The following is a 23,895-nucleotide window of genomic DNA, read 5'->3' on the forward strand; positions in this document are numbered from 1 at the left end:
TCAGCCATTTCTTGATATCACGTGGAGTGAATCGAATTGGCTGAAGACTGGCATCTGTGAGTATAAGTGTAAAGAAATCTTACTACAAATATTTGGGCATTGGTGAGGCTGCATCTGGAATACTGTGTGCAATTTTGGCCTGGTTATCCAAGGAAGAATATATGTGTCCCAGGGGGAGTGCAGTGAAGGGTCTCTAGAGTGGAAGAGGGGGTTGTCCAATAAGGAGAGATCGAGTAGACTGGGACTATATTCCCTGAAATTTAGAAAAAGGAAAGTTACAAAATTCTCAAGGGAATTGACTGAAGATGTTTCGCTGGCTGAGGAACTGAGAACAGGATGTCACAGTCTCAGAATATGGAGTTGGCTATTTTTTGACTCAAAGGGTTGTAAATCTTCAGAATTCTCTACCCCAGAGGGTTGCGGATGCTCCATCGTTGAGATCAATAAATTCTTGGGTACAAAGGGAATGAAGAGATATGAGGATAGTGGGGAAGGTGGAGTTGATATAGAAGTGGAATGCGTGTCCTGTAATATGTGCAAAGTTATGGACACTAGCGCTCTTCTTGATGACCACATGTGCAGGAAGTGTCACCAACTGCAGAAACTCGAGCTCCGGGTTTCACAGCTCGAGTGGCGGCTGGAGTCACTGTGGCGCATCCATGAGGCTGAGAGCTACGTGGATAGCACGTTCAGAGAGGTGGTCACACCGCAGTTTAAGGGCCTGGAGACAGAGAGGGGGTGGGTGACCACCAGGCAGTCCAAGGGAAGTAGGCAGGTAGTGCAGGAGTCCCCTGGGTCCCGCTCACAAATCGGTTTTCCATTTTGGAAGCTGGTGAGGGAGCTGGTTCCTCAGAGGAGTGGAGTCAGAGCCAAGTTTGTGGCACCATGAGCGGCTCAGCTGTACAGGAGGGGAGGAAGAAGAAAGGAAGAGCTATAGTGATAGGGGATTCATTGGTTAGGGGAGCAGACAGGCGTTTGAATGTTGCCTCCTTGTTGCCAAGGTCAAGGATGTCTCGGAGCAGCTACAGGACATTTTTCTGGGGAAGGGTAATCAGCCAGAGGTCGTGGCCCACATTGGTACCAATGACTTAGGTAGGAAGGGGTATATGGTCCTGCAGTCAGAATTTAGGGAGCTAGGTAGAAAATTAGCAAGCAGGACCTCTAATGTAGTAATCTCTGGATTACTCCCGGTGTCACGTGTCAGTGAATACAGAAATAGGAGGATAAGGCAGATGAATGCGTGGCTGGAAAGATGGTGCAGATGATTCCTGGGACACTGGGGCTGGCTCTGGGGAAGATGGCACCTCTACAAGCCAGACCGGTTGCACCTGAAGAGAGCCGGGACAGAGTTCCTTGTGGGACGTTTTGCTAGTGCTGTTGAGAGGGCTTTAAACTAACTCGACAGGGGTGTGGGAACCAGGAGAATACTAGAGAAGAATACCAGGGTGGACAAAATACTGGGAGAGACAGATAGTATAGAGAATAGTAAGTTAATAGGTAAAGTCAGGGTGAGGGAGAAAGTAACAAAATCTAAATCAGGGCTACTATGCATGTATGTGAATGTACGGAGTATAGTAAATAAGGTTGAGGAGTTACAGGTGCAGATTGCCATGTGGAAATATGATGTTGTGGCGATAACAGAGACCTGGCTCAAGGAAGGGCAGAACTAGGTGTTAAAAATTGTACATTTTAGGATGATGATAGAAAAGGATGACGGGCAATCCAGAGTAAAAATAATTAACTGGACAAGAGCCGACTTCGATGGGGCAAGAACGGAGCTGGGCCAGATAGACTGGAACGAAAAATTGGCAGGAAAAACTGTAGCTGAACAATGGGCTACCTTGAAAAATAATTGGTTCGGGCACAGACGAGGTATCTTCCATCGAAAGGGAAAGGTAGGGCAAACAAATCCAGAGCTCCCTGGATGAAAAAGGCGATTGAAATTAAGATAAAGAAGAAAAAGTGTGCTTCTGACAGGTGTCAGTTAGAAAATACAATTGAGAACCAAGAGGAATACATAAGGTTCAGAGGGAAGATGAAAAAGCATATTAGAGAAGCGATGAGGGATTATGAGAAAAGACTGGCAGCCAACAAAAAGGGGAATATTTTAAGGAAGTGAGAGTAGAAATTGCAGGGGCACTGGCCATAATCTCAGTCTTCCCTAGACCCAGGGATGGTGCCAGAGGACTGGAGAATTTCAAACATTACACCCTTGTTCAAAAAAAGGTTCTAAGGATAAGCCCAGCAATTACTGACCAGTCAGTTTAACTTCAGTGGTGGGCAAGGTTCTAGAAACAAGTATTCAGGACAGAATTAGTGTCACATGGAAAAATATGGGTTGATAAGGAAGAGCCAGCAAGGATTTCTAAAGGGGAAATCATGTTTAACTAACTGGCTGGAGTTTTTTGAAGAGGTAACAGAAAAGGTCGATGAGGGTCATGCTGTTGATGTGGTGTACATGGAATTTTAAAAAGCATTTGACACAGTGCCACACAACAGACTTGTGAGAAAAGTTATTGCTCATGGAATAACAGGGACAGTAGCAATGTGGATACAAAATTGGCTGAAAAATAGGAAGCAGGGGTTAATGGTCAATGGATATTTTTTGGGCTGGAGGAAAGTTTGTAGTGGAGTTTCCCAGGGGTCGGTATTGGGACCCTTGCTGTTCCTGATATATATTAATGATCTAGGTCTTGGTGTACAGGGGACAATTTCAATGTTTGCGGATGATATGAAGCTTGGGAGTGTTGTGAATTGCGAGGAGGACAGTGTGGAACTTCAAGAGAACATAGACAAGTTGGTGGGGTGGGCAGATAGGTGGCAGATGAAGCTCAATGTGGAGAAGTGTGAGGTGATGCATTTTGGTAGGAAGAACATGGACAGACAATATAAAATAAGGGGTGGAATTTTGAAAGGGGTTGCAGGAGCAGAAAGACCTGGGTGTATATGTGAATAGATCATTGAAGGTGGCAGGACCAGTGCAGAGAGCAGTTAATAAAGCATATAGTATCCTGGGCTTTATTAATAGGGGTATAGATTACAAGAGCAGGGAAGTTATGCTGAATTTATATAAGACACTCGTTGTACCTCAGCTGGAGTATTGTGTACAGTTCTGGGTGCCACATTATAGGAAGGATGTGAACAACATTGGAGAGAGTGCAGAAGAGTTTTACAAGAATGGTTTCAGGGATGAGAAACTTCAGTTACGAAGATAGATTGGAGAGGTTGGGACTGTTCTCCTTGGAGAGGAGAAGGCTAAGAGGAGATTTGATAGAGATGTTTAAAATCATGAGGGGGCTGGACAGAGTAGATAGTGAGAGGCTGTTACTGCTCATAAAAGGATCAAGAACGAGAGGGCACAGATTTAAAGTGATTTGCGAAAGAAGCAAATTTGATGTGAGAAAAAAACTTTTTCACACAGCAAGCGGTTAGGGTCTGGAATGCACTGCCTGGAAGTGTGGAGGAGGCAGGTTCAATTGAGGCATTCAAGAGGACATTAGATTATTTGAATAGAAACAATGGGCAGGGGTACGGGGAAAAGGCAGGACAATGGCACTAGGTCATAATGCTGATTTGGAGAGCCAGTGCAGACATGATGGGCTCCATCGGTGCCGTTAAAATTCTGTGAAGATCAGCTAAGATCTTATTGAAAGGTGGAGCAAATTCGAAGAGCCGGAGAGCATCCAGCAGCTTCTATTTCTCATGTTTTGATGTGATCGCACTATGCTTGAGCTTCCTCGATCTCTCCCGCCCCCATGGATCAATCACTGCCACGTAGACAACTTGACTCAATCTTATGGTTCCACCCCTCCCACCACCACAGGTGAATGAGTTTTACACACAAATTTCCTGCAATTACACCGATTCAAAATGGATGTAAACTTAAACTGGAAATTTAGGCAAAGCAAGAAATTGGTGTTTAACTGTGTATTTAAAATAAATATATAGAAGCATTTTTAAAAATTTCTCCTCACAGGAATCTAAGGTTGGACTTTAGAGCAGGTTTTATCACATAACCTCTCACCCCCAACCACCTCACGTAGTCATACAGCCTCACAGGATGTTGTTATTCTGCAGCTTTTAATTACCATCTTGGGCTCCGTGGGTAACACTCATGCCTCTGAATCAGAAGACAGCCTTTACCCTGCCCTCCCCATCTCCAATTTTGTTGGAACGAATGAACAATAGCATTGAAAGAAAGCACACATTTTAACATTCCCGATCCCTTTTCTCTCCGAATTCTCGTATGAATTAGGAGCAGGAGTAGGCCACTCGGCCCCTCGAGCCTGCTCCACCATTCAGCAAGATCATGGCTGATCTGATTGTAACCTGGACCCTACATTCCCGCCTACCCCCGACAACCTTTCACCCCCTCGTTGATCAAGAACCTATCTAGCCCTGCCTTAAAAAATATTCAAATACTTGCTTCCACCGCCTTTTATAGCAGTGTCCTTGAGATTAATCTTTAATTCCTGGAGACTTCAGGGTAATCCTGAAGGATTGGCAACCCCTACGGAGATCTGCTGTCTATTTTTAGTTTATTTGAAGGTACTTTTCTGGCTTCAAAACAGGTCACATTAAAAATAGAAAATTACAGCTTCTGAACTACATCCTGCCTGATGGTTGGAGAAAATCAGAGGCCAAGAAATTTGGGATGTCCAATTTTGAGCTCCCCACACAGGGTACTTACCTGGTCCTCAGGCTGTACTCAGGTAGAGTGAAGGCTTGGGGAGGAGGCCACACAGGGAAGGGAAGGGTGTTCAGCAACCCCCTCCCTCCTGCTCTGTTCCATAGGTAAAAGTTGGGTGTTGGGAGATGGGGTGGTCAGGGTTCAAGGAGGAGGGAGATCGGGGGTTGGGGAACATGGAGGTCAGGGGTCGGAGGGTAGGAAGATGGGGTTGGTGGGGGAGGGAGATCAGGGTCAGAGGGCAGATTGGGGTTGGTGGGAGAGGGGAGATTGGGGACAGGAGTTGGATTAGGGTCGGGGATGGTGGAGGCAGAGGCCAGGAACCCAGTATCTGGGAGATCAGGCAAGAGAGGCCAGGGGTCGGGGATTTGGGAGGTTGGGGACGGTCAGGGAGGTCGGGGAGAGCAAGGTTAGAGATCAGGGTTGGGGGAATGAGGGGGGTCAGTGCAGAAAGGTCAGGGAAAGGGAAGTTGGAGGTAGGGAAGCCTAGAGCTCTGGGCTAGAGGAGGAGGAGGGTTTTGGGTGTAAGTGGAGGGACATCAGAGATCACGGGGGAGAGAGGTCAGGAGTCAGGGAGCCTTGGAATCTGGGTTCGGGGTGGGTGGGAGTGATGGTGGATGGGAGGGTAGTTTACAGGTAAGTTCCTTCTCTTCTTCAGGATTGGTCTCCTTGCAATGGATCTGAGCCATGAGAAAGCTGCATCACACTTGAAAAATGGGTGCTACAATCTCCCAGGCATAGAGTCTTACAGCACAGGAGACCTTTTGGCCCATCGCGCCTGTGCCAGCTCTTTGGAAGAACAATCATCCACTACCCTGTTCCTAACCTGTTCCTATGTACAATTGTTCTTCTCAGATATTTATCCAATTCCCTTTTGAAAGTTATTATTGGATCTGCTTCCATCGCCCTTTCAGACAGCACATTCCAGATCATAACAGCTCACGGTGTAAAGAAATTACCCTCAATACCCCTCTTACCTTTACCAATTACATTAAACCTGTGTCCCCTGGTTACTGACCCTTCTGCCATTAGAAACAGTTCCTCCCTATTTTGAAAAGCTCCATTAAATCTCCCCTTAATTTTCAACCCCAAGGAAAACAATCCCCATTTTTCTAGTCCCTCCCTATGACTCAATCCAGGTACCATTTTAGTAAATCTCCTCTTCACCCTCTCCAAGGCCTTGACATCCTTCCTAATGTGTGATGCCCAGAATTGTCCACAGTACTCCAGCTGGGACCTAACCAGTGACTGATACAGGTTAAGCATATTATCCGTGTCATGGGATCTTTCCCATCCGCCTGAGAGGATAGATGGGGCCTCGGTTTAACATCTCATTTGAGAGATGGCACCTCTGACAGTGCAGCATTCCCTCAGTACTGCAGTCAGAGTGACAGCCTGGATAATGTACCAACAACGCTGGAGTGGGACTTTAACTTGATGTCTTCTGATTCAGAGGCACGAGTGTTATCCACGGAGCCCAAGATGGTAATTAAAAGCTGCAGAATAACACCCTGTGAGGCAAAAGCAGAAAGTGCTGGAAAAGCTCAGCAGGTCTGGCAGCATCTGTGGAGAGAGAAACAGAGTTAACGTTTCGAGTCCGTATGACTCTCCTTCAGAGCCTTTCCAGCATTTTCTGTTTTTATTTCAGATTTCCAACATCCGCAGTATTTTGCTTTCACTTCAGTGTTAACACTTTATGAGTTACCCTGCTTTTCCTGTGAAATTAATTTATGAAGAAAAGTCAACAAGTGAGCAAGTAACAGGGTAATATTTTTACAGTCGCTGTTGTATTCTGCAGTGAAGAGCCGGATATTGAACATTGACACAATCTTTGTCTAGAACTCTTCCCTTGTTGCTGGTTAGGCTTGTCAAAGGCTCCCTCACCTCTCTCCAGTATGCTGCCTCTTCTTGTATTCTTGTACAGGGAGGAGTAAGAGCCAATTATCCAATGGGAATCAGTCACTCACTCACTGCTGGACAAGAAAGGAAAATGCAAGGACTTGCATTTCCATAGAGCCTTTTATAACCTCAGGACACTTCACAGCCAATGAGTTACTTTCAAAATATAGTCATTTTAGCAATGGTCAGGCATGGCAGCCAAGTTGCGCACAGCAAGCTCCCACAAATAGCTATGAGGCAATGGCCAGATCATCAGTTTGAGTGATGTTGATTGAGAGATGTGCGAGCGCTGCTCAAGATGCTAAACCAAGGCCCTGTCTGCCTTTGTAGTGGACATACAAAATATCCCATGGCATTAGAATCATAGATGCTTACAGCACAGAAGGAGGCCATTCAGCCCATCGTGTCCACGCAAATCTACAAAGATCTGACTACACTAATCCCATTTTCCAGTGCTTGGCCCTTAGCCCTGGAGGCTATGGCAACGCAAGTGAATATCTAAATACTTCTTAAATGTTACGAGTTTCTGACTCAACCACCCTTTCAGGCAGTGAGTTCCAGGGTCCTATCACCCTCTGGGTGAAAAAATTTCTCCTCAACTCCCATCTTAGCCTTCTACTTCTTACCTTAAATCTATGCTCCCTGGTTATTGACCCCTCTACTAATGAAAAAAGTGCCTTCCTATCCACCGTATCTATTCCCCTCATAATCTTATACAGCTCCATCAGATCCCCTCTCAACCTCCACTGCTCCAAGGAAAACAACCCCAACCTATCCAATTTTTCCTCATAGCTCAGACCCTCCAGCCCAGGCAGCATCCTGGTAAATCTCCTCTGCACCCTCTCCAGTGCAATCACATCCTTCCTATAATGTGCTGACCAGAACTTTATATGAAGTACTCCAGTTGTTGTCTAACCAGCGTTTTATACAGTTCCAGCAAAACCTCCCTGCTCTTGTATTCTATGCCTTGGCTAAAAAAGGCAAGTATCCCATATGTCTTCTTAACCACCTTATCTACCTGCCTTGCTACCTTCAGGGACCTGTGGACATGCACACCAAGGTCCCTCTGATCTTCAGTACTTTCCAGGGTCCTATCATTCATAGTGTAATCCCTTGGCTTGTTAACCCTCCCTAAGTGCATTATCTCACACCTTTCCGGGTTGAATTCCATTTGCCACTGCTCTGTCCACCTGACCAGTTCATTGATATCCTCCTGCAGTTTATGACTATCCTCCTCACTATTTACCACCCTACCAATTTTCGTGTCATCCGCAAACTTCTTGATCATACCCCCTACGTTTAAGTCCAAATCATTTATGTACACCACAAACAGCAAGGGCCCAGCACCGAGCCCTGTGGAAGCCCACTGGAAACAGACTTTCAGTCACAGAAACATCCCTCTACCATCACCCTCTGCTTCCTGCCTCTCAGGCAATTTTGGATCTAACGTGCCACTTTGCCTTGGATCCCATGGGCTCTTATTTTCTTGACCAGTCTGCCATGAGGGATCTTATCAAAAGCCTTGCTAAAGACCATGCAGACCACATCAAATGCATTACCCTCATCAACACTCCTGGTTACCTCCTCAAAAAATGCGATCAAATTTGTCAAACACAACCTTCCCCTAACAAATCCATGCTGACTATCCCTGATTAATCCGTGTCTCTCCAAGTGCACATATACTCTGTCCCTCAGAATTCTTTCTAGTACCTTCCCCAATAGTGAGGTTAGACTGACTAGCCTGTAATTTCCTGGTCTATCCCTTCCTCCCTTTTTCAATAATGGGACAATGTTAGCAGTTCTCCAGTCCTCTGGCACCTCACCTGTGGCCAGAAAGGATTTGAAAATTATTGCCGGGGCCCCTTGTCACTATTTCAAAGAATGGCAGGCAGTTCTCACCTGTGTCCTGGTCAATTTTTATCCCTCAACCAACATCACTAAAATAGTCTACAGTAAGTCCTCACTTAAAGTTGTGGTTGCTTTCCTGAAAATCACATCTTTAAGTGAATCATAGATTCCCATAAGAATCAGCGTTAAAACTGTAGTTAGGTTCTGTAGGAGCTTCTTATCAGAAGAAAACAAATATTAAAACATTATACCCTCTCAGTTGGAACATTTTGCATTGATAAATTCCTACATTGATAAATGAAATAACTTTTAAAATAAAATAAGTTTAAAAATATAAAATAAAAATGTAACTTTCTATTTACAGTGCCTCTTCCTCATCGCTGATCCTGCTTCCTGAACCTCCTGTTCCCTGATCCTCCTGGTCACAGCAGACGCTCCCTCTCCCCGACCCTCCGAGTTGTGACCTTTCCCCCTCACCGACCCTTGGAGTTTCAGCCTCTTTCCCTTCCTCCCTCTCACCGCTTCCCTCTCCTGGACCTGTGTTCCCGTTCAAGAACCAGACCCAATCCAAAGCCGGAGCTTTGATCTTGTGGAAGTGCAGAGAGAGGCCACAGCTTGGAGGTCGAGGAGTGGGGAGAGGCCGCTCTAAAGTGGCGCCAATGTGATCATGAGGGAAATGACATTAAACAAATCTCACAATGTTGAACAAGATTACAATCCCCGTAACTTGCTGATGTTAAAGTGAAACAACGTTAAACAGGGCAACATTAAATGAGGACTTACTGTATCTGATCATTATCGCACTGCTGTTTGTGTAATTGGCCATTGCATTCCCTAAGTTAAAACAATAACTACACTTTGAAAAGCACTTCATTGGCAGTGAAACGCTTTGGGATATCCTGGGGTTGTAAAATACAAGTCATTGCTGGTGAGGCTTGTACACTCCACTGAGGCCTGAATAAGACTGGCGGCTGGTGCAATGGAGACATAGAGTGAGGGCTCTGTGGCACTCCACTCAGCCACTAGGCCCAAGACAAAACTAGAAGCTGCTTTGACAGTCGAGATTCGCTGCATAATTTCAAACAGCATGGTTGTAAAGTTGTGTCTGTGCTGAAGACAGTTTGTGAGGCTCCCCAGTTCCACCATGGAACTTGCCCTTGTTCAGATCCCACATTGCTGTGGGTCTGGAGTCACATGTAGGCCAGACCAGGTAAGGACAGTAGATTTCCTTCCCTAAAGGGCATTAGTGAACCAGGTGGGTTTTTACAACAATCGACAATAGATTTTTATTGAATTCACATTCCACCATCTGCCGTGGTGGGATTTGAACCCAGGTCTCCAAAGCATTACACTGGGTCTCTGGATTACTAGGCCTCTGCCTCCCCTGGATTATAAACAATAGAAGATGCAGACAGTTCTAATGACACTTTGAACCTATGAAAATTCATTCTATTTACGTGCGGTTGTGATTTGATAGTCCCATTACTTATCAAACCAGCAAGGTGAGGTAGAGCAACTACACTTGACAACAAAGGCAGCAGTTGACCAGGTGTGACATCAAGCAGCCTGAGCAAAACTGAGGGGCGGAATCGTCCCAGATTTGCACTGAGTGCTGTGGCCGGCAGGTAAAATGACGTTTTACCTGCCGGCCGGCGTGGTGGGTCTTCACGCCGTATCGTCCCAAACCCACCTCATTAATTATGCATTCCCGGGAAACACGCTGTTCATTCATCCACCAACACCATCACCTCATCGCTTCAGCACGCCGGGCGCCATATTTAAAGTCCAGCCGCGCACAGGCCTCAGAGCTTCCAACCCACGACTGCTACAGGGAAGATGTCCACGAAAGACAAAAAGACAGCAGCCCCCAGGTTTAATGGCGCGTCACTGGAATGCCTTTTGGATGCCATGGAGGCCCACCCCCCACAATGTCCTCTACCCCCACTCTGGCCGCAGGATGGGCAGCGGCATTACCAACCAGGCTTGGGAGGCGGTGCCAGCGGTGGTCAGCGCCAACGCCCTGCAAAAGAGGACAGCCACCCAGTGCCAGAAGAGGATGTATGATCTCCTTTCCGCCAGGATAAGTCACTCTTCTCATCACTCTCAACTCACACACTCACAAACCCATCACACATCCGCAGGGCCCTCACTGCCAGTGCGAGGGATATCATCATTCACTCTCTCACACTCACCGTCATTGTCCTCATCTCATCCATGGGACCACTCACCACCCACACATGCCAGGCACACTTATCATCCAGCCTGGCAGGCATCCTGCTTACACTCTCTCCATCTGTATTCATGCAGGACAAGCTGGCGCACAGCAGGAGGGAGAGGTCACAGACTGATGGAGGAATGCCCGAAATCAAGGTCCTCATGGACCTTGAAAACAGAGCCATCCAGCTTGCCGGCGATGACCAGGACCGGTCCTGTGCTGCCAGTGAGGTCGGCGCTGCTCTACCAAGTGAGGATCCAGCAGTGCAACATCCATCAGACAACCATGCCGTGAGTGATGTGTCCTCTTTCACAGGCCACTGTCATGCACAAATTATCTCTCCTTGCTTTCACAGGCACATCTGCCAAACAGCCGACAGAGTCCATGACCCAGGGCCTCCAATCAAGCCCCGAAGAAACCTCTGGAGAGGGATCTGAAGGTACCCTCCCTGAAGCCCCATCACAGCGCTCACCCTCCAGCAGTGCAGAGACACACACCTCGGTGGGACCCTTGCTTTAGAGTAGACACGGAATCACAATCTGGCGAGCACATCGCACTTTCTGATCCACAGCAGGTGGAGACAGGGACTTCGCAGGGCCCCATCTCTCAGAGGACTGCTGGAGGCCAGAACATTGCTGAGTCCGAGTCAGATGAGGAGCCTCTGGACTCGGTCATGTCACAGTTGCTGGTGCTGCAAAGTCAAGCTCAGGAGCATCAGGAAGGGATGTCCTCTGCACTCCTCAGATTACAAGGCATGATGGAGGAGTCTGTCCGCCTTCAGGCTGAGGTGATAGCACCAGCATTGCAACGCACCGAGGTCAACACTGGTAGGATGGCGGCTGCCATGGAGACCTTGGTCCAAGACATCACTCCTGCGTGGGCTGAACTCCATCACTGATGCCTAGTTGGCCTCCAACAGTGTATACGAGAGAGAGGTGCCAGGCGGCTTGATCTGATTACAGCTACCTCTTCTCCTCAAGGAGTCAGCCAGGGGCCCTCGAGCACCCATAGGGAGGAGGATCAGCAGGTGCACACCCCGGGGCCATCTACCCAGGCAACCCCAAGAGTGTCAGCCCATCTGACTTTTCTTGTGACCTCAGCAGCTCCAGCTCCACAGGCCAAGGAGGGAGCCACTGTCACACAGCAGGACCCCGAAAGGAGGCTGGGGCCCTCCAGGTCTCGGCCCTCCAGAGGACGCCCGCCATTGTCATCACAGACAGGGCGTCACAGTCAGCAGGCTGCCTCCACCTTCGCTGTGGATGTCCAGGGAGCACAAAGACATAGCAGCAGGGTTAGGAAAGTTGAGAAGATGTACTATTTTGTAGAACAAGTATTTTTATAATCAGTATAACATTGTACGATTCCCTTAGTTCAATACAAACTATTTCCTTTGTATTCTTGTGCACAATATGTGTTCAGAACTAGTTGGATTAGAATATTGATGATATTTCCATCACTATATAAACAAATTATGGACTGGCACTTTGGACCCTCAAATACATCTGTATCAATACATACAGATGTGATTTATTACTATGCAAATAATACAATAATATCTTACATAAAATAAACCACAAAAATCTGATGCAGTTCATATCTGGCAAAATAAGGGAGGACTAAAACAGTAAACTTGTAGGTTGCTGCGCAATCTTCAAATATTTGTAATTTCACCTTCCGCCCCCACCTCTAAAACCACGGCCTCCTCCTCCACCTCTGCCTCCCCTGAAACCACCGCCTCGTCCTCCAAATCCACCGCCTCGACCCCCTCGTCCTCCTCCACGACCTCCTCTTCCTCGGCCCTTTTCACCAGCTGGCCGGGGCAAAAATCGCTGAAGAGGGAGTAGTTTTGCTGGATCAACATAAAACTTTTGTAGTTTCTTAAAGGAAGTAGCTTTCATGTTGTCTGATAATTAGTTGCACAACCTGGGCATGGGTGTTAATCACTTGTACATAATGTTCACTATTGTCAATAAACTCCCAAGAATGTCTCCCTGCCTATGGCTCCTTGTTCTGATGAGCAGTGTTCGTGTCACTCAAATGTGAAACCTTTCTGCACAAGTTAAAGGCAGGTATCTCAGTCCAGGGCCTCTTCCCTGTGCTTTGTGCAGCCTTCAGACCACAGTGATGGTCCGGCCTCACACTCCCTGGAAACATTACTGATGCCTGCACCTCGGCACTGCTGGTAATTGCTGCCAGAATGTAGTGGGCAGGCGCCACAGAGTTCTCTCATACTCTCTGTGTGCTCTCAGCACCTTTAAGGTGGGGCTGGCCCCCATCACACCAGCATCTGTGACCAGTGATGCTGTGCTCCTGAAGGGCTCAGGTGCTGAAGGCGGACAAAGAATCAGATGCTTTTAAAGTGCTTTCATCTCATTTCTATATGTCTTAGTTCTGATGAAGGGTCATACGGACTCAAAACATTGACTGTGTCCCTCTCCGCAGATGCTGTCGGGCCTGCTGAATTTTTCCAGGTGTTTTTGTTTTTGTTTCAATCATATCAATGTGGCTGTGCCTGAACTGTCTGTGTTGCAGAGGAATGGTCACTTTATACAAGGTTTCCCTAATGTGTGGCCACTTCTCTCGCCCAGCCTACCCCCCCACCCCAAATGCTTGTGTGCTACATTCAACAACAGGGCAGCCTTTGCCCTCCCCCCTACATGTGACTCCAGACCCACAGCAATGTGGTTGACTCTTAACTGCCCTCTGAAATGGTGTGACGAGCCATGCAGTTCAAGGGCAATTAAGGATGGGCAACAAATGCTGACCTTGCTAACGATGCCCACATCCCATGAAAGAATAAAGAAAGAAAAGGACAGGGGGCAATCTCTCCATTGGTTGGAGTCATGCCTAGCACAAAGGAAGATGGTTGTGGTTGTTGGAGGTCAGTCATCTCAGCTCCAGGACATCACTGCAGGAGTTCCTCAGGGTAGTGTCCTCAGCCCAACCATCTTCAGCTGCTTCATCAATGACCTTCCTTCCATCTTCAGAAATAAGGATGTTCACTGATGATTGCACAATGTTCAGCACCATTCGCGGCTCCTCAGATACTGAAGCAGTCCATGTCCAAATGCAGCAAGACCTGGACAATATCAGGCTTGGGCTGACAAGTGGCAAGTAACATTCACACTACACAAGTGTTAGGCAATGACCATCTGCAACAAGAGAGAATCTAACCTTCGCTCCTTGACATTCAATGACATTACCATCGCTGAATCCCCCACTATCAACATCCTGGAGGTTACCATTTACCAGAAACTAAATTGGATTAGACATATAAATACTGTGGCTACAAGAGCAAGTCGAGGCTAGGAATCCTGCAGTAGCTCACCTCCTGACTCCCCAAAGCCTGTCCACCATCTACAAGGCACATGTCAGGAGTGTAATGGAATACTCTCCCCTTGCCTGGATGAGTGCAGCTCCAACAACACTCAAGAAGCCCAACACCATCCAGGACAAAACAGCCCCCTTGATTGGCACCCCATTCACAAACATTCATTCCCTCCACCACCAACGCACAGTAGCAGCAGTGTGTACCATCTACAAGATAAACTGCAGGAACTCACCAAGGCTCCTTCAACAGCACCTTCCAAACCCACAACCTCTACCATCTAGAAGGACAAGGATAGCAGGTGCGTGGAAAAACCATCACCTGCAAGTTCCCTCCAAGCCATTCACCACCCTGATTTGGAAATATATCACCATTCCTTCACTGTCACTGGGTCAAAATCCTGGAACTCCCTACCTAACAGCACTGTGGGTTTACCTACACCACATGGACTGCAGTGGTTTAAGAAGGTGGCTCACCACCACTTCCTCAAGGGCAGTTAGGGATGGGCAATAAATGCTTGCCCAGCCAGCAAAGCCCACATCTCATGAATGAATAAAAAAGAGAGGTTGTTAAATACTTAGTGCCTGACTCTTTACTGTTGTTTTCAGTCACTAGCTGTATATTCTTGCTTCAATGTAATGTTCTGTTAGTAAATAAATCGGATTATCAGTGTTAGCCTGTGCCAATGGCCAGAATTTTTCTGTCTTTTGAAAACAAGTACAAAAAGATGACAAATATCCCATGTAATCTCAGTAATATCATAATAAAAATGATAATCCCAGGCATGGGTTTATTTCCAGAAACTTTGCATCAAGCGAGGCAAAAATTGAAGAACTTTCATCTTTATAGCATCTTTCACAACCTCAGGATATCCCAAAGCATTTTACAGTCTGAGCTGCTGTCTTTTGGATGAGATGTTAAATCAAGACCTCTGCACCTCCTCAGGTGGACGTAAAATAACTCACAGCCACTACTTTGAAGAGTCCTTCCTGGTATTCCAGTCAATATTTAGCAGCTGAGAAACTGCTCCCTTTTTTGGACTGTCTAAACTAGGAATTACAGTCTCAGAATAAGGGGTCGGCCATTTAGGACTGAGATAAGGAGTGAGAGTTCTGGGCACTGAGTTGTTGAGTATATTCAGGGGTAAGGTTGATGGATTTTTTTGGGCACTAAAGGAATGAAAGATATGGGGATCAGACAGGAAACTGGAGTTGCAGTTGAAGATCAGCCATGATTGCAATCAGAACGGGCTCGAGGGGCCGAATGGTTGTCTGCTCCTAATTCTTCAACCACCATCCAAATTTAGATTCACTCTCGCATTGCTGTTTGTGCGACCTTGTAGTACTCAAACTGGCTGCTGCATTTCCATTACAACAGTGACTACACTTCACAAGTACTTCATTAGCTGTAAATTCCATTTAGATGAGCTGAGGTTATGAAGGACGCTGTATTAATGAAAGTGCCGAGAACACCATGCTGCACTGACTGCTTTATCCAGCAGAGAGCAGCACACGTCTACTGTAGGACATGGCAAATTGCACCTTATTTTCAAACAATTCCTTTGGCCTCATTGCTGACTGAACAAGTACTTAGCACATGAACAGGATTGCTCCTGAGGTGGTGAATAAAGGAACAGCCCCTCCGCTTGCCCCTACCCCATCTCTAACCATGAACATATCCTGACAAACGTCTCATTGCAGCCACAGTGGACATTTTGGCAGGCCCAGTCGCTTCCTACGCGCTGGGCTTTGTGAGACAGGAGCATATGTCAGAAACTCAAGCAGGTCTGGCATTGCTCAGCCACCCCCACAACTTGCCAAGAAGGTTATGGATTAAGTATATGAGGGAGAAAGAATATGCTGAAGGGGGATGGGAGGAGACTTGTGTGACGTATAAATCCAGGCATGGACCCGTTGGGCTAAATAGCCTGTTGCTGTAACTTGGATGGAGCTTGATGTATAAATACAAGATAAAGAACAAAATACTGCAGATGCTAGAAATCTGAAATAAAAACAGAAAATGTTGCAGGTCTGGCAGCATCTGTGGAGGGAGAAACAGGGTTAACATTCTGCTATCTGACCTTCATGCCACTATTAGCACCTTCTTTAGTCTTTAACACTACTATTAACACTCTCTTTGTCTTGTGTCCATGACACCTTTGTCAATCTCTGCTGAGCTCCCACCTACCCCTCACCTTCCATTTTGCACCACCTGCTCCTTCCCTTTTAAACAGAATAAAATCCATCACATTTCTACCTCTCTTTAGCTCTGAAGAAGAATCATACGGACTCGAAACGTTAACGCTGTTTCTCTCTCCACAGATGCCGCCAGACCTGCTGAGTATTTCCAGCATTTTCTGTGGATAAATGCAAGCCCTGCTTTTAATTATCCTTTATATCAGCGCTCGGGATTTGAAAAATGCCAACAACCTGGAAAGTAAATGGCAGTGCCTCTTATTTTTCCAAGAATCGTTTTTGTTATCTTGTAGATAATGCGCAGTCCGTGATTCCTTGCGCCTGAGGCGAGGGGGACTAAGGCAGAGGGCGGGATTGTGTTATCCCTGGTACGTCCCCTCCTCCTCTCCCACCCAATGCCTTCCATGTGGCGTTTCAGGTCTCCACCGTTGCACTGGCTCGTGTGCTTCACCCGTAAGCAGGGGCTCCAAGCAGCGACACCCAGAGACCTGCCGCTCAGGATGGCGCAATCCCTCTGAGTAAATGGTAAGGCCTGAGCAAGGCCTGAGGTTTGCCACAAACCCCACCCTCCACCTCACCCGCCGAGCTGCAGCTATTCTAAATATTTCGAGGAGAAGGCGTGGAGCCTCCTCCTGCACCACAAGCTGTCCTGCTGAAGGTGCGAGGGGTTAGGGACAACTTATATGTGACGTCCGTGCAGCATTATCAGTCAGAACTGAACACCAAGCCACTTGAGATATTAGGACAGGTAACTAACTGCTTCGTCAAAGAGCTCGGCTTGAGATGTATCTGATAGGAGGAGAGAGAGGCAGGGAGACCGTAAGGTTTACGGTGGGAATTCCAGAGTTTAAGGCCTTGGCAGTTGAAGGTGGGGACGGTTAAAATCAGGGATACTCAGAAGGCCAGAATTAGTGGAGCGCAAGTCTCTCAGAGGGTTGTGGGGATGGAGGAAGTTACACAGAGGGGGAGGGTTGTAGGGGCTGGAGGAGGTTACAGAGAGAGGATGGATTGTTGAGGTTAGAGGAGGTTACAGAGAGAGGGAGGGTTGTAGTGGCTGGAGGACGTTACAGAGAGAGGGAGGATTGTTGAGGCTAGAGGAGGTTAAAGAGAGAGGGAGGGTTGTATGGTTGGGAGGAGGTTACAGAGAGAGGGAGGGTTGTTGGGATGGAGGAGGTTACAGAGCGAGGGAGGGTTGTAGGCGCCGGAGGGGATTACAGAGAGAGGGAGGATTGTGGGACTGGAGGAGGTTATAGAGAGAGGGAGGGTTGTATGTTTGGGAGGAGGTTACAGAGAGAGGGAGGTGAGGCTGTGGAGGGCTTGGAAAGCTAGAATGAGTATTTTAAAATGGAGGCTGGACTGGGAGCCAATGTAGGATCAGTGAGTACAGGGGGTGATGTGGGAACAGGACTAGGTGTGAGTTAGGATACAGGCAGCCAAGTTTCGGATGTGCTTATGTTCACAAGGGATGGAAAGTGATAACCCATGAAGCCAGGAGAGCGTTGGAACATGCGCGTCTAAAGTAACAGTGGCCTGGACGAGGGTTTCAGCAGAAGTTTCAGTGGATAATGTCAATGCTTTGTACCAGAGCAGGCCAGAGTACACTGGGACGCAGTGTAGCCAGCGAATCATTACCTAAGGTCATAAGAAATAGATGCATGAGTAGGTCTGTTGGTCCCTCGAATCTGGTCTGCATTCAGTAAGATGAGGGCTGATCTGATTGGGGCCTTAACTCCACTTTCCTCCCTGTCCTTCCGCTACCCTTGACTCCCTTTGTTGATCAAAAATCTGTCTGACTCAGCTTGAATATATTCAATGACCCAGCCCCCACTGTTCTCTGGGGCAGAGAATCCCAAAGATTAACGACCCTCTGAAGAAGAAACTCCCCCTCATCTCCATCTTAAATGGGAGGTCCCTTATTTTTAAACTGTGCCCCCTAGTTCTCGTCTCTCCCACGAGCATCCACCCTGTCAAGTCTCCTCAGAAGCTTATATATTTCAATAAGATCACCTCTCATTCTTTCAAACTCCAACGAGTATTGGCCTAACCTGCTCAACCTATGATCATAAGACAACTCCTTCATCCCAGGAATCGGACTAGCGAACCTTCTCTGAACTGCTTCCAATGCAAGTTTATCCCTCCTTAAGTAAGGAGACCAAAACTTTACACAGCACTCCGGGTGGGTGCAGCCTCGCCAACGTTCTGGACAGTTGTAGCAAGACTTCCCTACTATTATGCTCCAACCCCTTTGCAGTAAAGGCCAACAATCCATTTGCCTTCCTAATTACTTGCTGTACTGCAAGCTAACTTTTTGTGATTCATGCACAAGGACACCCAGATCCCCCTCTACCACAGCATTCTGTAGTCTCTCTCCATTTAAATAACATCTTTTTATTCTTCCTGCCAAAGTGGACAACCACACATCCCTCCACATTATACTCCATCTGCCATTTTTTTGCCAACTCACTTAACCTACCTGTATCACTTTGCAGACTCTTTGTATCCTCCTCACAGCTTACTCTCCACTATTGAACACCACGGCACAGGAGGCCATTCAGCCCATTGTCCATAAGAAAATGACCAAAACCTTTGCTAGATTCTAGTGGCTCTGACCTGATCCTTACAGTGAGTGATTGCATTTTAATGATGTTGGTATTGGGATAAATATTGGCCAATGCAAGGATTCCTCTGCATTCCTTCCAGTAGTGTCATGTGATCTTTTACATTCCTCTGTGAGGGCAGACATGGTGGTTTAACATCGCAAACAAATTACAGCACCTCTGACACTGCTGCACTCCCTCAGGGCTAAACTGGGAATGTCAGCCTGACATGGCCATACTCACTGAGTCATACCTTTCATCCAATGTCCTGTTTACCTCTATTACCACCCTGGGTATGTCCTGTGCCATTGGCAGAACAAACGCTGCAGAGGTGGTGTACAGATGGGAGTGAGCTTCCCTGGGGGTCCTCAACATTGACTCCGGACTCCATAAAGTCTCATGGCATCAGATCAAACATGGGCAAGGAAACCTCCTGTTGATTACCACCCTATACTTATGAATCAGTGTTCCTCAGAGGCACTGAGGATGGCAAGGGTGCAGAATGTACTCTTGGAGAACTTCAATGTCCATCACCAAGAGTGGCTCAGTAGCACCACTACAGACCGAGCTGGCTGAGTCCTACAGGACATAGCTGCTAGACTGGGCCTGTGGCAGGTGGTGAGGGAACCACCAGGACAGAAAATCCTGCTGGACCTCATCCTCACCATCCTGCCTGCCACAGATGCATCTGTCCATGACAGTATCGGGAAGAGTGACCACCGCACAGTCCTTGTGGAGATGAAGTCCTGTCTTCACATTGAGGATACCCTCCATTGTGTTATATGGCACTACCATCGTGCTAAATGGGATGGATTCAGAGCAGATCTAGCAACTCAAAACTGCATCCATGAGGCGCTGTGTAGCAGCAGAATTGTACTCAACCACAATCTGTAACCTCATGGCCCAGCATATCGCCCACTCTACCATTACCACCTAATTATGGGATCAACCCTGGTTCAATGAAGAGCGCAGGAGGGCATGTCAGGAGCAGCACCAGGCATACCTAAAAATGAGGTGCCAACCTGGTGAAGCTACAACACAGCACTACTTGCATGCCAAACAGCATAAGGAGCAAGTTACAGACAGTGTTAAACAGTCCCACAACTAGTGGATCAAACCTAAGCTCTGCAGTCCTGCCACATCCAGTCGTGAATGGTGGTGGACAATTAAACAACTCACTGGAGGAGGAGGCTCCACAAATATCCCCATCCTCAATGATAGGGGAGCCCAGCACATCATTTGTATCTTCTGCTAAATGGATGATCCATCTCAGACTCCTCCAGAGGCCCCCAGCATCGCAGATGCCAATCTTTAGCCAATTCGATTCATTCCACGTGATATCAAGAAGCAGCTGAAGGCACTGGAAACTGCAAAGGCTATGGGCCCTGACAATATTCTGCCAATAATTCTGAAGACTTGTGCTCCAGAACTTGCCGCGCCTCTAGCCAAGCTGTTCCAGTACAGCTACAACACTGGCATCTACCCAGCTATGTGGAAAATTGTCCAGGTATGTCCTAAACACAAAAGGCAGGACAAATTCAATTGCGCATGCTCAGCAATAACCTGCTCACTGACATCCAGTTTGGGTTCCTCCAGGATCACTCAGCTCCTGACCTCATTACGGCCTTGGTCCAAACATGGACAAGCTGAACTCCTGAGATGAGGTGAGAGTGACTGCCCGTGACATCAAGGCAGCATTTGACCGAGTGTGGTATCAAGGAGTCAATGGGAATCAGGGGGAAGACTCTCTGCTCGTTGGAGTCATACCTAGCACAAAAGGAAGATGGTTGTGGTTGTTGGAGGTCAATCATCTCAGCTCCAGGACATCACTGCAGGAGTTCCTCAGGGTAGTGTCCTCGGCCCAACCATCTTCAGCCGCTTCATCAATGACCTTCCTTCCATCATAAGGTCAGAAGTGGGGATGTTCACTGATGATTGCATAATGTTCAGCACCGTTTGTGACTCCTCAGATATTGAAGCAGTCCATGTCCAAATGCAGCAAGACATGGACAATATCCATGCTTGGGCTAACAAGTTGCAAGTAACATTCATGCCACACAAGTTCCATCTCCAACAAGAGAGAATCTAACCATCTCCCCTTGACGTTCAACGACATTACCATCGGTAGCTGTTAAAAAGAAAGATTTCCATTTATATGGTCCTTTCCACAGCCACCAGATGTCTCAAAGCGCTGGCACTATTTGCAGGGAGCCAAATTCTAATCACTACCTTGTGAAAAAGGCATCCTTGACCTCTTCTCTTTATTTTCTCAGTCCATTGTTACTAGTTCTTTAAGAAAAGGGCAGGCTGAGGAGTGACCTGATGGAGGCTTTTAAAATAATGACGGGATTTGATAGGGTAGGATAGATGTTCCCACTGTGGGAGAGACCAGAGCTAGGGGCCATCAATATAAGATAGTCACTAATAAATCCAATAGGGAATTCAGAAAAAACTTCTTTACCCAGAGAGTGATGAGAATATGAAACTCACTACCGCAGGGACTGGTTGAGGTGACGAATAGAGAGGAAGCTAGATTGTACATGATGGAGAAAGGAATCGATGTTGATGGGGTCAGGTGAAGAATGGTGGGAGGAGGCTCATGTGGAGCATTAACACTGGTATGGATCAGATGGGCTGAATGGCCTGTTTCTGTGCTGTAAATTCTGTATGATTCACCATTCAGGTGAAACCTTCTTTATTTACCCTCTCATGGCCTTTAAAGAAAGAAAGACTTGCATTTCTATAGCACCTTTCACAACCTCAGGTCGTCCCAAAGTGCTTTCCAGTCAATGGAGCATTTTTGATGTGTAGTCACTGTTGTAAAGTAGAAAACTCTTTCACGTCTCCTTTTCCAATTTTCCAAACCTTGTGTGTATTAAACAAAATAACAGGATCGTTTAGATTCAGTTAACAGGTGGATGCTCAGGTGAGTTTTCATGAAAACAGAGATTTTTTAATCCATGTTTGTCAATGAAACACCAGCAGAGTGGCTCACAAAAGCTTGTGTTTACTGTTGCTCAGTTAAAGGGACAGTTTGACTTGGGAGAAAGTAGGATCGTTCTTTCCGAGGATTCCCCCGAAGTTTTCCTTATCTTCACCAAGACCCTTTCTGAATCATTCGACTTACATTCCTCTACTTAAAAACCGGCAGCCAAATCTCATCAAGATCAACTGGTACCTTTAACAGAGAGAGACAGTAAACTTCCACTGAAGTTATGCCGGCTGACTGGGTAAACCATCTCCCCTGTGGAAATTTCTGGAATTATTGGCCAGGATTTTGCATTTGCACATCCCACACGTGCATAAGGTCCAGCGCGATGATATTGGCAACATGCCGGTTTCCCACAATACGGTAGGTGGGTGCACACCGAGATCTGCAGCCCAACAGCCATTTAAAATAAAACCATTAACAGGCAATTGAGCTGGGTAACAAGTCAACTGACCCGAATATTACACTGCCCACACCATAATGCGATTGGCGTGGGCAGGCAGGCGAGAGTGTGGTGTCCTCTGGCACTGCTGGGATTGCTAGAGCTGCTGGCCAATCAGGTTGGCTGGTAGTTCTCGAAGGCGGGACTTCCTCCCATGGAGTGGGCAGAAGCCCCGCCCTCTACTTGTTTGGATGCCCTCAGTGTGGTGTTGCTGGGGTGGGGGGCGCGACCCTTTTTTACAGCCAGGCAGTTCATGACCGACTTTTCTCACAGGGGGGTGTGAGCAATATGCAGCCCTCTTCCCCACCCCCCTCCCACCCCCCGGCCCCCATAAAATCCAGACCATCCCAGAAGGAAAGGCCAGTACTCTTATTTCCCAGCTTTTACTGTTTTTCCCTTCTGGAATTATTTCTTAATCCATCCCATACCAGAGGGACATTTCCTAAATCTAGCAAATCTTTAAAATGTCAGGGTGAATCTTATTCCCGGAGAGAATGTTGGATGAGTTTTCTCAATGAGCTCAGCCAAAGCAAAGTTTTACGTTGAAACATTCAAGAGGAAAATCCATCCCAAAATACAGCCTAGTTTTCCTTAATTTCCTACCACTACACTTTCTAATTTTCCTTAATTTCACACCTCTGCATGCCTGATTCCCCTTAATTTTCTGCTATTACAGTGTCGAATTTGCCTTAATTTCCAGCTATTTTGCCCATTTTTCCTTAATTTCCTGGTCCAATTTGCTTTAATTTCCTGATGCTATGCTGCTCAATTTTCCTTAAATTTCTGCCATTACCCTGCCCAGTTTCAGGTCTCTGAGTTTCCCTGCAAAACCTGAGCTTGAAGCTGTCACACTTCCTTGCCAACACTTTTTATTTAATTTAGAGCAACAAGACTTCTTTTCGTTCATTTTTTTGAAGTCAGGAGCTTTTCCACTTGCTCAGGATCAGGCTTCCCATTGTCAAAGGATCTTCCTACTGACCGTGGCCACACAATAAACCCATTGGGCAGGCAATGATGGAGTCTCACAGTCCTTTTCCCCTTCCCTAGGAACCCCTTCCGTTTGGGGGAAGGGCAGAAAGTTTCGAGGGGATGGGGTCACAGGGCAAAAGTCCAGGGTGAGGCCAAAGGGCAGAAGTCCTGGGAGAGCATATTTCCTGTGAAATGAATCTCTCTTCCAAGACAGCGAGGGAATTTGCAAAGATCAGTCGACCATCTGCTGCACACCATCTGTCCCACGCACCAGATTCTTTCTATCTAGATCTTGACGGACTGTGGGAGTGAAGTGACTGCACACAAGCTCCAGCTCGCCCTCTGCCATATGTTGCTGCTTCATAGCGCTCTCGATCTGGTTGATTGAGCACACACAGCAACACCTTCCAAACCCATAACCTCCACCGCCTAGAAGGACAACCGTAATGGTGCATGAGAGCAATCACCAGTTCCAAATTCCCCTCCAAGTCACCCCCACCATCACGACTTCAAAATATATCGCTGGCCCTTCATCGTCACTGGGTCGAAATCCTGGTTCATCTTTTCTAACACTGCTGTGAGAGTCCCTTCTCCACACAGGCTGCGGTGGTTCATGAAGAAGGCCCACCAGGACCATTTCAAGAGCATCTAGGGATAGGAAATAAATGCCAGCCTTCCCAGCGATGCCCACAGTGTCAGCTCTGGATCGCCGGGTAGCACTTTAAA

The 23,895-nt window shown here is 47.1% G+C and overlaps 1 protein-coding gene across 3 annotated transcripts in view; it reads left to right on the plus strand.

The window, feature by feature from the left end:
• Positions 1-23,895, plus strand: part of LOC144680587 (solute carrier family 35 member F3-like) — a 102,193-nt gene that overhangs the window by 11,557 nt on the left and 66,741 nt on the right. The window contains exons 2-3 of one of the 3 annotated variants that reach the window (XM_078541742.1): positions 16,969-16,996; positions 19,245-19,264. The exons of the other annotated variants lie outside the window; for them this stretch is intronic. Of the exons in view, the coding sequence (XP_078397868.1) occupies positions 16,969-16,996; positions 19,245-19,264 (48 nt within the window). The remainder of the gene's footprint in view (positions 1-16,968; positions 16,997-19,244; positions 19,265-23,895) is intronic. 3 annotated transcript variants of the gene reach the window in all.

This window comes from Cetorhinus maximus, chromosome 5 (assembly GCF_964194155.1).
Source record: "Cetorhinus maximus chromosome 5, sCetMax3.hap1.1, whole genome shotgun sequence".
NCBI lineage: Eukaryota > Metazoa > Chordata > Chondrichthyes > Lamniformes > Cetorhinidae > Cetorhinus > Cetorhinus maximus.